This window comes from Muntiacus reevesi, chromosome 2 (assembly GCF_963930625.1).
Source record: "Muntiacus reevesi chromosome 2, mMunRee1.1, whole genome shotgun sequence".
In the NCBI taxonomy this organism is placed as follows: domain Eukaryota; kingdom Metazoa; phylum Chordata; class Mammalia; order Artiodactyla; family Cervidae; genus Muntiacus; species Muntiacus reevesi.
In genome coordinates this window covers 52,991,500-53,004,081 of record NC_089250.1, presented here as the reverse complement: position 1 = coordinate 53,004,081, position 12,582 = coordinate 52,991,500, and the positions used below count along the sequence as shown (strand labels likewise).

The following is a 12,582-nucleotide window of genomic DNA, read 5'->3' as shown; positions in this document are numbered from 1 at the left end:
TGACAACGACTTGCTCATCTTTCCCAACGAACAAGTCGCTCATTCAGGCCAGTTTAAGACTCTCTTAAGAGAACAGCGAAGTCTCTGGCAGTTTCCCTGGCTCTGCCCCCAACCCTCCCCCACGACCCACCTGTTGTTGTGAGGCTGGCGGCACAGGCAGTACAGGGCACTGGGGTCGTACACCTCACACTCCGGCTTGTGCCGGACGGAGTCTGCAGCTTCCTCAGCTCTCCCTCCCGGGACCACTCTCCCATCCGGTCGGCCCTCTCTGTCCTCTTTCGCTGCCTGGGCTGCAGCCCCCAGGTCGCCCTCAGGCTCCCGTGAGGTGGGCAGTGAGCCCTCCATTGCATCACCCGCCTGGACGTCCACGGTCTCAGCCGGGTCCTCCTCCCGCCGCTTCCTCCGCAGGCGGTTCTGGATGCCCCTCGCGGGCCGGTCCGTAGGCTCCTGCTCACGCTTCTTCCGCAGGCGGTTCTGGAGTTCCTTCAAGGTCAGTCCGTCGCTGTCGCTGTCAGACGTGTCGTCCTCGTCCTCGCCCTCTCTGGCCTTCGCCGAGGAGGCCTGCCGCTGCTTAGCACCCGTGGAGCTGGACCTGGGCCCGCTCTTCCCGTCTGAGGCGCTCTCCACACTGCCCTCAGAGGCGGTCTCCGCATCTGTTGCCGGACAGGACGCTGGCTCCCCGGAGTCCTCCAGGGACGCGGGGGCGCTCCGACGGCCGCGGCGCCGCACGGTGGTCAGAAACTCCTCCACCCGCTCGGTGCGCTTCGGCTGCCGCCCACTGCGCCGCAGGGACGGGCTCTGCTGCTGCCGGGGCGATGGCTCCAGGGTGTCCGCCTCCGCATCCCCGGCACCCTCACGCTTGGCAATGGTGGTCCTCCGGAAGCCCCACGTCTTCCGGAACTCCTTGCTGGTAGGCTTGATGGCTTTGGGCGCCTCCTCACCACTTGGATCACCCTTCTCGTCCATACCTGACAAGGAAACACAACCAGGCCACGTCAGGCATCAGCCAGGGCTGTGGTCCAGGCCTGACACCCATCAGCTACGAGCAAGCAAAGGGGGCACTCCCTCACACATGAGGGAACCCTCCCTACAGAAAGCAAAAATGCTTCTACAGTGCGGGAGGATTCAGTTACGAACCCCATGCTCATGAGGAAAACCCAGCGAGCAAACTACATCTGTGAACATGTCCCCTGACTGCTGAGGACGAGCATGTATACCGGAAGTCTAGGAGAACGAGGAATTGGGCAGTGGTGTTGCCAGGATGGGCCAGGATTAAGGCAGCAGGGGTTCTCTGGCTCCCCGCAGGGAGACATGGGCCCACCTCCCACCTGGCTGGCTCCGGGCTCAGAACTCTGGAGCCCCAGGTAGTATGAGACGTCCATCACCCAACAGGGGAAGGGTGGAGATGGCATTGTCGGCACCCTGAACACTCAGCCCTGCTCAATCTGCCCAGATTCTAGAGCCGAGACTGTGTCGACACAACAGAGGTCACCAAGCTCTGCGCTCAGGTCGCAGCAGGGACACTGAGCCAGATGGCACTTTGTGTCTCTATTTCTTCTCTCTTCTAAAAGGTTATTAAAGGCTCCGGTTTGTGAAAACTTCATTCTTATTTCAAATAAAAAAAGCCTGAAAACATACAGTATATACCTTAAGAATTTTTTCCCCAAGCTGTACAGGCTTCAATTACATTTAAATGCTAATGACAACTCAGATTTTATGCCACGTTCCATCCCAGGGGAAGGACTCGTACAGAATGAAAACCTTCAAACAGAAAACACACAAAATTCAAAGTCACACACCATGGAACTCTCTGTTTGGTTCCCACCAAGTCGTGTCACCTCCCATCCCCCATCCAGACCTGCAGCTTCCCACTCTGGGCCTTGGCCCACACTCTGTGACATCAGCACCCATTCTGTGACACTGCGCCCTCAAGGGCCACGCCACTGTCCTGGTCACCCAAGGCTTTCTGCAGGAAGGACTCTCGTCTACAAGATACAACCCTCACCATCAAGAAGACACGTCATTGTAAACTAAAGGAACATAATCTAATGACTGATTAGACACTCTTGGGCTAAAGTTTAGAATATTTCAAACAAATATTAATGGTACACCAGTTTTTATACATATATAATGCCACTTTTGAAATAAAAACATCAAAACTTAGAATTGTGTTGTTGGCATTTAACATACTATCAACTGTGGGAGTTTTGCAAAAACAAACACCTGTGGTTGACAATTTGTTATGTAAGTGAACACTGAAACGTCTCTGGTAAATAACATTTGGATGACAAAAGACGCATCAGTACATCTCTGGTCAGTAAGCTCTCAACACTACTGCCATTGTTACCTGCCCCACACAGACGCATGGGCATTTCTCCCGACTTCCTAAACCCAGCACAAACAGGGCCGTTACAACCTCGTGGCACAAGGAAAGCGCCAGGCCCCCAATGCTGTTGTCGTCAGCCACTGTTCACAGATCACAAGGCAAATTATCTTGAGACTGTGTCCACGGAGTAAGCTCCTAAAACAAACAAACAAAAAAAACAGTTTAAAGATCTAAAGCAACCAGAACTAAAATCACATTTAAGAGAAAAAAGGCACAAAACTTTCCAAGCAATCTCTTAAGTCTACATGATGTGACCTACAAAGACATTTGTCAAGTCCACAAACATGGCCCCCTCCTCTAAGGACTTTTTTTAAAAAGGGAAGATGTATACTTTGACTACATGATGAAAGCAGGGGCTGGGACAGGCCATGGTTGGCACCCTGGTGGAGAGGGAGCTGGTGGTCGAGTGCAGAGGCCTCAGTGGGCGGGAGGATTTCAAAATCAGTCATTGGTATCAGCTGCTTCCCAATTACAACCCTACTTCTGATGGACCCAGGCCAATAAAAACCAGAGGGAGAAAACAGGAACAAAACATGAAAAGATGAACAAGAAAATTACACATGAAAGCAATTATTTAGAAATTCTTAACACTGTAGCTCTGTTGTCATTTTAGTTAAAAATCTAATAAAGATTTCAGAAGACTAATGTTATAATTATTGGACATCCCTGTGGTAGCTTATCTTTGTGTATTTATGCATTTAAAGAACATTTCTCCTCCTGTCTCCTCAATCAATCATCATACCTAAATGCTCCACAAACACATTTTTGTTTCTAGGTAAATCCTCAGTACTAACATTTTTTTAACACATTTCACATTCTATACCCAAGACCAGTGCCTGCCCCTTGCCTCACCTCTTCCTGGCTTTTTCGCCTCCCTCCAACTGCCTCCCCTGTAACTGTGGTCTCCTTAGTGACCTCAAGACAAACATTCCATTCCCTCCTTTTAAAGGGACAGGGTACATCTCACTCTGGCCACCCCCCATCGCCAACACCATGGCCACTGCATCTCTTTTAAGTGGTAAACCCATTTCAAAATGAGAAAATTCTCAGAAGGTACTGGAAATAATTCTTTTATATTTCACAACAATGAAAAAAAGTAAAGAAATTAGGATGTTCTCAGGAACAAAGTTTTTAAAATTTATGCTAATCTAAAAAAATCATGCCTTTGGATTTGAGTTCTGAAAAATCAGAAAAGGAAAATCCAGTTACTTCTGTTAAGTGGAATGAAATACTTCGCTCAGAAAAGATAATTTTAGACAATTTGATTCATTTTTCTTGATTTTATACTTGCAAAATCAATTTCATGATTTCTTCACAAATTCAAACATAAAATTTCAGGTCATGAAACAAAAAAGTCAATCAAGACAAAAGAAAAACAAAACCTCTAAGATCAAGGCAAGTTAAAAAAAATTGTTACGTTTCTAACACAACTTAAAGTAGGTCCACATACAACAGCAGGTCACCAAACAGTGGTCACACTGTACCAGCAGCAACTACTCCAGAGAGGAAAAGGACGGTAGGCACTCCTAAAACTGGGAAAGAGAAACCCAGAGGCGAACACTGGATACACTAAAAAGTACAATCTTAAAGTTTCTAAGTGCAAATGTCCTCTCAGCTGAAAACGGTTCCATTTCCTACTAAGTAGACAAGCAAATACCAGCGAGAAACCACCCATCAGCACCCAAGGACAGGTGGAAGCCCACTTCCCAGGCAGCTCTCCACTCCGACTTTTTGTTGTCGAGGCCCCGTGATATCCCTAAAACTTGAGGACCCCAAAGAGCATCTGCTCCTGTGGGAATGTGTATTTCCAAAATTAAACCCAAGAAAGACTTTCAGAATTGCGGACATTCCCTCATACCACAGTAAACCTTGACAAATTGCACTTCCACAAAAAGCAGTTGTGACAGGAACCTGAAGCCACATCTGTGAACTCTGCACACCTTCCTAGGCTTACAGCCTAGCCATATAAAACTGTAAGGCACTCAGTGTATCTTGTGCCCATGTGCACACATGCAGAGTCCACAGACTGGCACATGTCATTAGCCAGTATGAGACACATCTGCTAATGCCAGCGTTCATCTCTTGAAATATTTTTCCTTACTGGGAAGCCATCAAGCTCATGGTGGCAGATAAAAATTTTTCAAAATTCTTATTTTCACTTAAGCTGGCATTTTTTCATCAGTAACAAATACTGTCAGTTGCTTTCTTCAAGACTCACACTGTGTATCTTTGAGAAAACACCTGCCACATTCCCAGAAAATGCAGTCCAGCAGCGACGCTCTGCGGGCACCTCTGTCCCCTTGGAGGGCACGCTGCCAGGAACCTCTGTGCCAGTGGCACATGTCCACTGGTGGGACCTGCTCACAAGGCTGTGACCCTGGACAGGGTTTCCGAGCCTACCTTCCAGAAGGGTTTTGAAACATACCACGAACATCTGTAACAAGACATTTCTAGTTGCTTAAGGACACGCTGGATCCATGTCAAGCAGTAACATGTATTCACACTTTAGGGTCAGAAAGGAACAAACATTTCCTTCCACAAAACTGGTCTAAAACCACCACTTAAAATTTTCCCTTCAGATTGTCCAACCCTTGAAAAATGAGCCACCAGAAATGATTTTCTTAAGAACAAAAAACATGCTCCCCAAACAACATGGGTGACACTGAACTCTACAACCAGGTACATCTGAAGGCTTGGCTTCTACAAACTTACAACATGCAAGTAACCGCACCTTGGTCATTTAAAGATGTTCAGGTCTATGGACTGAGAGCTCATTTCTCTGAGACACTTTAAGTTATAATATGTAATTGCAATGAAGCACCTACTTTCACAGTACAACAACCAAACAGCTATGTTTCTCAAGAAGGTAACAGGCAAGCACACATCTGCCCTGCCCTACATGGCAGCAAAACAGGGTGGTCCTCGAAACCTCACAACCGCGAAGTATTTCCAACTACAGCGTTACCTCATTACTCTGGGCTGTGCTAACTTACTTTACGGTTCTGCCAGGTGAGGCCAAGATTCACAGCTACTGAGATTTCATGTTAAGTGTCTTCCGTCTCTGACTAATTCTCTGCTGTGGTGAAGAGGAACTAAGAAGATGCTGAAAGATTTCATGTTAAGTGTCTTCCGTCTCTGACTAATTCTGTGCTGTGGATGAAGAGGGACTGAGAAGATGCTGAAAGTTCTTTAAACTACCTACCAGGAAAAAAAAAGGGCAAGCTTTCCCAATGCCCCTTTCACTATTCTGTTTTTATTAACAGGGCAGTCACTACTGATGGCCTGCCCAGGGATTTCAGATGATGAGAAACACCCTAAAGGGTGGGTGTTCTCTGACCGTGGGTGACCCCATGCTCATCCTGACTCGAATGTACAGATGGCACTTCAGTCCTTCAGGAGCCCCGTCAGGATAACCCTGAGGTTACTAAAACTACCCTGAAGCAAAGGTGTCCGCAGCACGGTAAGCTTCTCAAGAGGTAACCACAGAGAGACATCTAGGAACAACCCTGCTGTTTAATATTTCTGAGGTGTTTTTGCTTTATAGGTATGTGGAGACAAAAAAACAAAACTTTTTGCTTAAAAGCTCGCCGGGACCGACGTCTCCCTCGGCCAAGCTCCGTGAGGTCAGGTTCCTAGCTCCGTGTGCAGGGGGGCAGTGGCCACTCCAGTGTCTCTCCCCAGTTTCTAGTGAAGACACAGGCTTGTGACCAGATAAGCCACCTGAACACGTTGAGGTCACAGAGGAAACGAGGCTCCCGGTTCTCCACAGGGCCCTGCCACCGTGGACAAGCTCCTGTGGTGGTCTGCACATCTGCACCCCCTGAGCCTTCACAGATGGGGTCACTGCCCTGGCAAGAGGCCCCAAAGCTCACCCATGGCCCTACCACCAGGATCGAACTGCCCCAGCACCCTGACCCCAGGCCCCCTGCCCCTGGAGCTGCAGAAAATCAAGTCTACTGTGTAAAACCCCCCGGACAGCACTGGGATGGAGTGCCAAATGGGCGCCACGCCTCCCCTTCCCCAACCAAGACAGAGGGCAACAGTGACTGTGTGGTCACAGCCGGGACCTGGGCACGGAGTACCTCCCAGAACAGCCATCTATGCAGGCACCCCAGCAGCTGCTTCCCCTGCATCTCCAGGTCCCATGGCTGTTAACACAGAACCTTGACCCTCCAGCTCCCCACTGCCTGCCTATTGCTTTTGTATCTACAATTGTCCATCTGGGTCCCGAGTGCATCTGGGTTGGCTACTCCCATGGCAGGGGCAAGATCCCACATCACCCACAGTGCCCAGTGCAGGCCCTGACTCTGTCTCACGGTGGAAGAGCTACTAGTTAGGGTCCAGTGGGAGGCTGTGGGTGAGGAGAGAACATCGCACAGTAAAGGCAAAACACCCTCAGGTCAAAAGACCTCTGACACCTCTTCACCCAGTAGGCACCTTGTCCGCACTCCAAGTTTCTCATTCCAGGCGGTCCACTGTGAGGGAGACGTGTGCACTGAAACCTCCTCACTGGGGATGGCAAACTGGCCGTATTCCACTCTTCCCCCAAAGCAAGGGAAGGGTTGAGACCCCCGCATTCAAAGACACTGCCTATCTTCTTAGCAGTAATCCATTCCCCAGCTGTTAAAGTTGAGACAACTGTCTTTTTCAATTCTCATTTCTCAACAAGAGCATTTCTAATCATGATCTGGGCAGAGGTTCTCAAAGTGTGGCCCCCCGGACCTTCCAGCAGGCCTCCAAGGTCAAACGAGTTGTACAACACTACTTAGCAAAGTGACTAAACAATAACACGAACGTGTTCTGTGACCTTTCAGGGGCAGGGTAGTTTTTCAGAAGCTAAATGATGTTGGCGAGATGATAGCCGGAATGTAGAAGCAGGCAGGAGAATCCGGCTACTGTTCCCTTGCTTAAGTCACACATTTAATAAAAACCCCAAGCCACCTTTCTCATTAAGTTGTTTCTTATCTTGGAACATAGTTTCTACAGATTGTTAGTTATGTTAATATGCAGGTGGTTATTATTGTTTCTAAGTGAGGAAGTAAACTTTCTCATTAAGTTGTTTCTTATCTTGGAACATAGTTTCTACAGATTGTTAGTTATGTTAGTATGCAGGTGTTTATTATTATTTCTAAGTGAGGAAATAAACTTAATGTCTCATTTTTAATGCCAACCATGAGAAATATCAATAGATAAAACAGAAACAAAAGCCCTTGGGGTCCTTGTTAATTTCAGGTGTAAAGGGGTCAGTCTGAGAACTGACAGCATATACTTGACACGAAAGGTGATGTCAGATGGCTATAAGACTGCACGGCCGTGATGGTGAGCCTCAGGACACCACCTTTCCAGGATTATGGAGCAGCACTGATCATGAAACTGCAGCATTCAGAGGGACTGCCGCCCACGTCCAAAGAACAAGTGGTTGAGGAGAAACAAAGCTTGCTCTCTCACAAGCATCTGCTTCCCGAGTGCAGCTGCAGCTCATGCCACAGGCCATGGGGCAAGCATGATGCTTGGAGACCACGGACACACAAAGTCCAGATCCACACTGTACGCTTCAGCTGGAATTGTCCTCTTTCTCTGAGATTAGCAGAGGCCAATGTCTAGGTCTGGGGTGGGGGAGGGGGAGGTGGCGGGCAGTGGGGCAGGTCCGAGCCTAAATAAAACAGTTATAACAACAGGACTGTCCTACTAATATTTACAGATCCACACAGAGCTAAACTTGATGCAACTCCCCGCTGCTGCCACTGCTGCCTGGGTGGGGGATGTGCTGAGAAGACCACCTTACTACTAGAACACCTTGTGAAAGGGTCAACTCTTTTTAAATTACAACCTAAAGAGTCAATGGGTAGCGCTGTACTAACCTGTCTCGATGGGGCATCTCAGGGGGACTACTCCCCCTGGTGCAGCTGAGCATCCCCGGTTCTGACCAAGGGAGTCAGCAGTGTCCACCCTCAGTGACTACAGCATGACCCTCCCAGGTTAATGCCTAAGTCCCAGGGTGTTCCAGACTTCAACCCCAGCTGCAAACCTAACAGCTAGGCATTCTGCCCAGGTATATATAGACAACTATGACTGTTAGAACAGGATACCTGAAACGACACAGCGTCAAGTACCACTCAGTGTAGGATAAATGGCAAGTTTATGAAAACGACAATGTCTGCTTGTGAGTGGTTGGGAAAACAGGCCCTCGTGAATAGTCTGTGAACATTTATCAAGGGCCCCCAGTGCTCAGCACAGAGCAGGCAGCATCTCTGTTCCCCACAGGGGTGGCTGCTTCATTTCGACCTGGCAGAGAGAACTAGGCAAGAGCAGGTGTGTGTTTATGAGGGTGCTCCCAGCATGGACACAAACCTATGACCATCACCAGGAGACCTGTTTGAAAGAAATCCGGAAACATTCACGTGATGGTGTTCTCTACTAAGACTGTAATGAGAGCAGGATGAACCCCAGAGCCCCTGCCATGGAAAGAGCCCCACGCCTGTGAGTGGAGCAGGAGGTTACATCCAGCTCCCAGACATCCTGCCTACCCACCCCAACCCCCCAAAACCAAGCTCACAAACATGTCCACAGCCGTAACTGGGCTTCCAGAGGCTGCTACTTTCTGGGGTCTCTGCTTTCTTTATATTCGTGTATATTGTCTTGTTTTCTATGTATAAATTTATCTTTGCAACCCAAACACAGTACAGCTGGCTTTATACTGGGGGAGGCCCCATTTACCTTCCTGTTGTAAGGGTATATTAATTATCACTTACACGTCTGCATCAGCATATGAAAAACAAAACCACAGCACCTAAGTATCAACACCCAAGTCTGATACCCGTGAGAGAAACAGCTGCTTTACAAATTGGGCTCCCAATCTGCCCACAGCTGATAACCCACATAAAACTTATGTTTGGCCTCTGTGTATGCAGACTGTGCTGTATCGTGTAGTACTTACTACTTAAAAGCAGGCCCTGTGCAAGTGGACCTGGACAGGTCAAATCTGTGTTGTTCAAGGGTCAATTATATGACTCAAAAAGAGGAAAAAAACTAAAAAGACAGTCGCCATACTGTGCTGTGTGCTTAGTTGCTCAGTCATGTCCAAGTCTTTACGACCCCATGAACTATAGCCATACAAAACAGTGATCCACTCCTGGACATATATCTGGAGAAAACTCTAATTCAAAAAGATACATGCACCCCAACATTCACTGCAGCACTGTTTACAACAGCTGAGACACAGAAACAACCTAAATATTCACTAACAGATGAACGAATAATGCAGATGTGGTGTCTGTATACAACAGAATATTACTCAGCCATAAAAAAAGAATAATGCCATTTACAGCAACACAGATGGACCCAGAGATTATCTTATTAAGTCAGAAAAACTATTTACAAAACGGCAATAAACTCAGACATAGAAAACAAAGTTATGGTTACCAGATGGAACTGCATGCTTGGGTAGGAGGATAATTTAGAAGTTAAGGGGGAAAAAAAGGCCTGAGCAAGAGACTCCAGGAGGTGTGAGCACGTCATATCAAGTGAGGACTGTTTGGCCTATCCCTTCCCAATTAGTATGTGCCCATTAACTGTAAATCGTGGAGATTCTGTAATGGAATTTAACACACATTAGTGGATGCTGGCCATAAACAGGGTCATGTTAGGTATCCACTGTTAAAGACACCACCCGTCTAAATAAGAAATGCACAAAGGACTGTTTAAGGAAAGTTTTCTTAAAGGATTCCCAAGGCCACCAGGTGTGTGAGAAATCAGTCTGCTTTGGAAACAGTGCCATTTCAGGGACCCAAGGACGAGTGAGTCGGCCTGTGAAAAACTCAACCCTGGTTCTCAGGAGCCAAGTGGAAGGAAGTCACCAGGGATCTTGGGACAAGTGTGTAAAAAAGGAAAAACACGTCCTGTTAACAGGAATATAAAACAACCAGAACCTGGAACATCTGGAAAACACATACCAAAGAGACTCAGTCTGTGGGCTGCCTGGGAAGGGGCTCAGCACTTCTGAGGCCTCTATGGTCACAGAAAGACTTACAGTGTCAACAGCAGGTCCCACAACTCCACAGTAATAAAGAAGATGGGATCCCAAACTGCCACTCCAATCCATCCCCTCCTCAACGCGAAGACAAATTCCACCTCACGAAGGCCCACCCAAAGTACTGGGCACCATGACACACTTCCTCACCAAGCCATTGCGAGGTTCACACAGGCATGTGTGCTGTGAGGGGCATGGCTGGCCAGAAAGCAAAGGTCACTGTGGGAACTAGCAGACAGTAAGGAGAGCGGCCAACTGCACAACTTTTAATTTGTGTCCTTTCTTATCAGAGCATAATTCACTTCCCTTGAAACAACCTGAATAATCAAATACTAATAAAGGATAGTTCTTGGTGGGAAATCAGAACTAAGTTAAAGATACACCTTATTCCTAAACTCATTACTAAAATAAGTCTGCAAGAACACAACCAACTAGGAAACAGAATGCTTAGGAAGTACGTTAGGCAAGGAGTTTCACAACAGGGTTGGGGCTGGGTCTTCGCAGGTAACCCTTGACACATCTATGCCGTGTTAAAAGTGGGAAAAAGTGGGCCAGTCATACAGACAGTTATATCTATTTGCCAACCCCAAGTGCCAAAAAGGGGCCCAGGCTCCAGGTTACATGGCTGGCAACCCTCCTAGTTCCCTGTTGCAAGTCTCCAGGCCTGTAAAGGCCACCCTTCTGGTCTCTGCTACAGCCAGGGTGCTTGGCACACAGGATGCAGTAAGTATCTGCTGAATACAATGAAAAGTCTTCCTAAAGGTCACAGATCTTATTTCTTTAAAGTCTCCAGCTAAAGCACCTTCCTTGGAAGCACGTTGAAACCAGAACTACATAGCTCTGAGAAAATCGAAGAACATTTGTCTGGGGTTGGCCCAAAGGTTCAGTTAGAACCCAGGTATTCCATCTTGGGCAAGCCCAGCTTCTTGGAGGTTAGAACACAGAACAGGCACAGAAGCATCGTAGTCACTGAAACGAATGAGCACACATGTACTGCTCAGAACAGGGTCAGCCTGGGTGGACCGCCCACTGCGAACTGTTGCCAAATGGAGGCTCAACCTCCCCCACCAACAAATAGGTATACAATGAAGTACGTGAACATATAAACACACTGAAAAGATCTTAACATCTGCCTTTCCCTCCTGCAAAATGCCCAAGATCATGAGGCTCAAATCTCATTCCATCAAGCGTACAAATTACACGAATGTTACCTAAGACCAACACACAAATTAAACAGTATCTTCAATTTCACTCACATGCTGTTGTTGTAAGGTCTCATCTCTGACCTCGATTGGGGTGCTGGATTCAGAGCAGAAAACCTGCCCTGACCTCCAGGGTCTCCCAAAAAGAACAGAGAGAAAGCAAGAGGGTGTGGGATCAGGACCCACAGGCCTGAGCCAGAAAGGGGATGGCGGGGCACATTTGCCGGGGAAGATGAAAGTTATCCCTTTCTACTGTGAGGTCGACCAGACGATAAAATACAACATAAATTTGAATCTTATATCAAATCGACAAGTAGCGCAATAAAAGCTACAAATCTGCATTTTACGGCTAAGGCACATACTCTTTCAAAAAAAGAAACCCGATTTTCTGAATCTTTCTTGTTGTTCTTTGCTTCACATAGCATCAAATACCACACAACTGTCCTAATGTTATCCTTTACAAGAGTAGTCGACTAGAAACAAGTGAAACAAAAGCGACAAAAACCACACGTTAGGGTGGGAAAAAAAAAAAAAGACCGGCAGGGAAACTTCACCTCCTTTAAAATGTCTAGAGAAACTACCCTGGTTTAAAAAAGAAAGGGTGGGGTGGGGGGGAAATTCAACCCTAGGCAGAACCATTTCCTCGGACCAGCAGCTAGACCAGGAACTTCTAGGAAAAAGCATCGCCCCGCTCTAGGGTCACCCCACTGTGGGTCACCGGGCGGCGTCCCGCTGGCGCACTTCAATCCGTTCCGACCACGATCCGGCCCCTCGGACACGCCCGCAGCGAGTGGACCGGGCCCGGCCCCTCGGAGTGGACCCTGCCCAGCAGGCCGGCGCCCTCCGCCCCCCTCCAATCCACGACCCGCGCGGCCCTCCCTTCCCCCTCCCCGCGGCCGCCGCCATCTTCTCCGCTTGGCAGAGCGCGGCCGGGCGCGGGCCCTGCGGGGCCAGGCTGGCTGGTC

The 12,582-nt window shown here is 48.1% G+C and overlaps 1 protein-coding gene across 4 annotated transcripts in view; it reads right to left on the bottom strand.

The window, feature by feature from the left end:
* Positions 1-12,582, bottom strand: part of DIDO1 (death inducer-obliterator 1) — a 49,054-nt gene that overhangs the window by 28,561 nt on the left and 7,911 nt on the right. For 2 of the 4 annotated variants that reach the window (XM_065921646.1, XM_065921645.1), the window contains exons 2-3: positions 2,348-2,521; positions 131-968 (exon numbers count right to left, since the gene is read on the bottom strand). In XM_065921646.1, the coding sequence (XP_065777718.1) occupies positions 131-968; positions 2,348-2,372 (863 nt within the window). In that variant the 5' untranslated portion in view covers positions 2,373-2,521. Of the gene's footprint in view, positions 1-130; positions 969-1,647; positions 1,762-2,347; positions 2,522-12,582 lie in introns of all 4 variants that reach the window. The other 2 variants (XM_065921648.1, XM_065921647.1) reach the window with 2 other exon arrangements.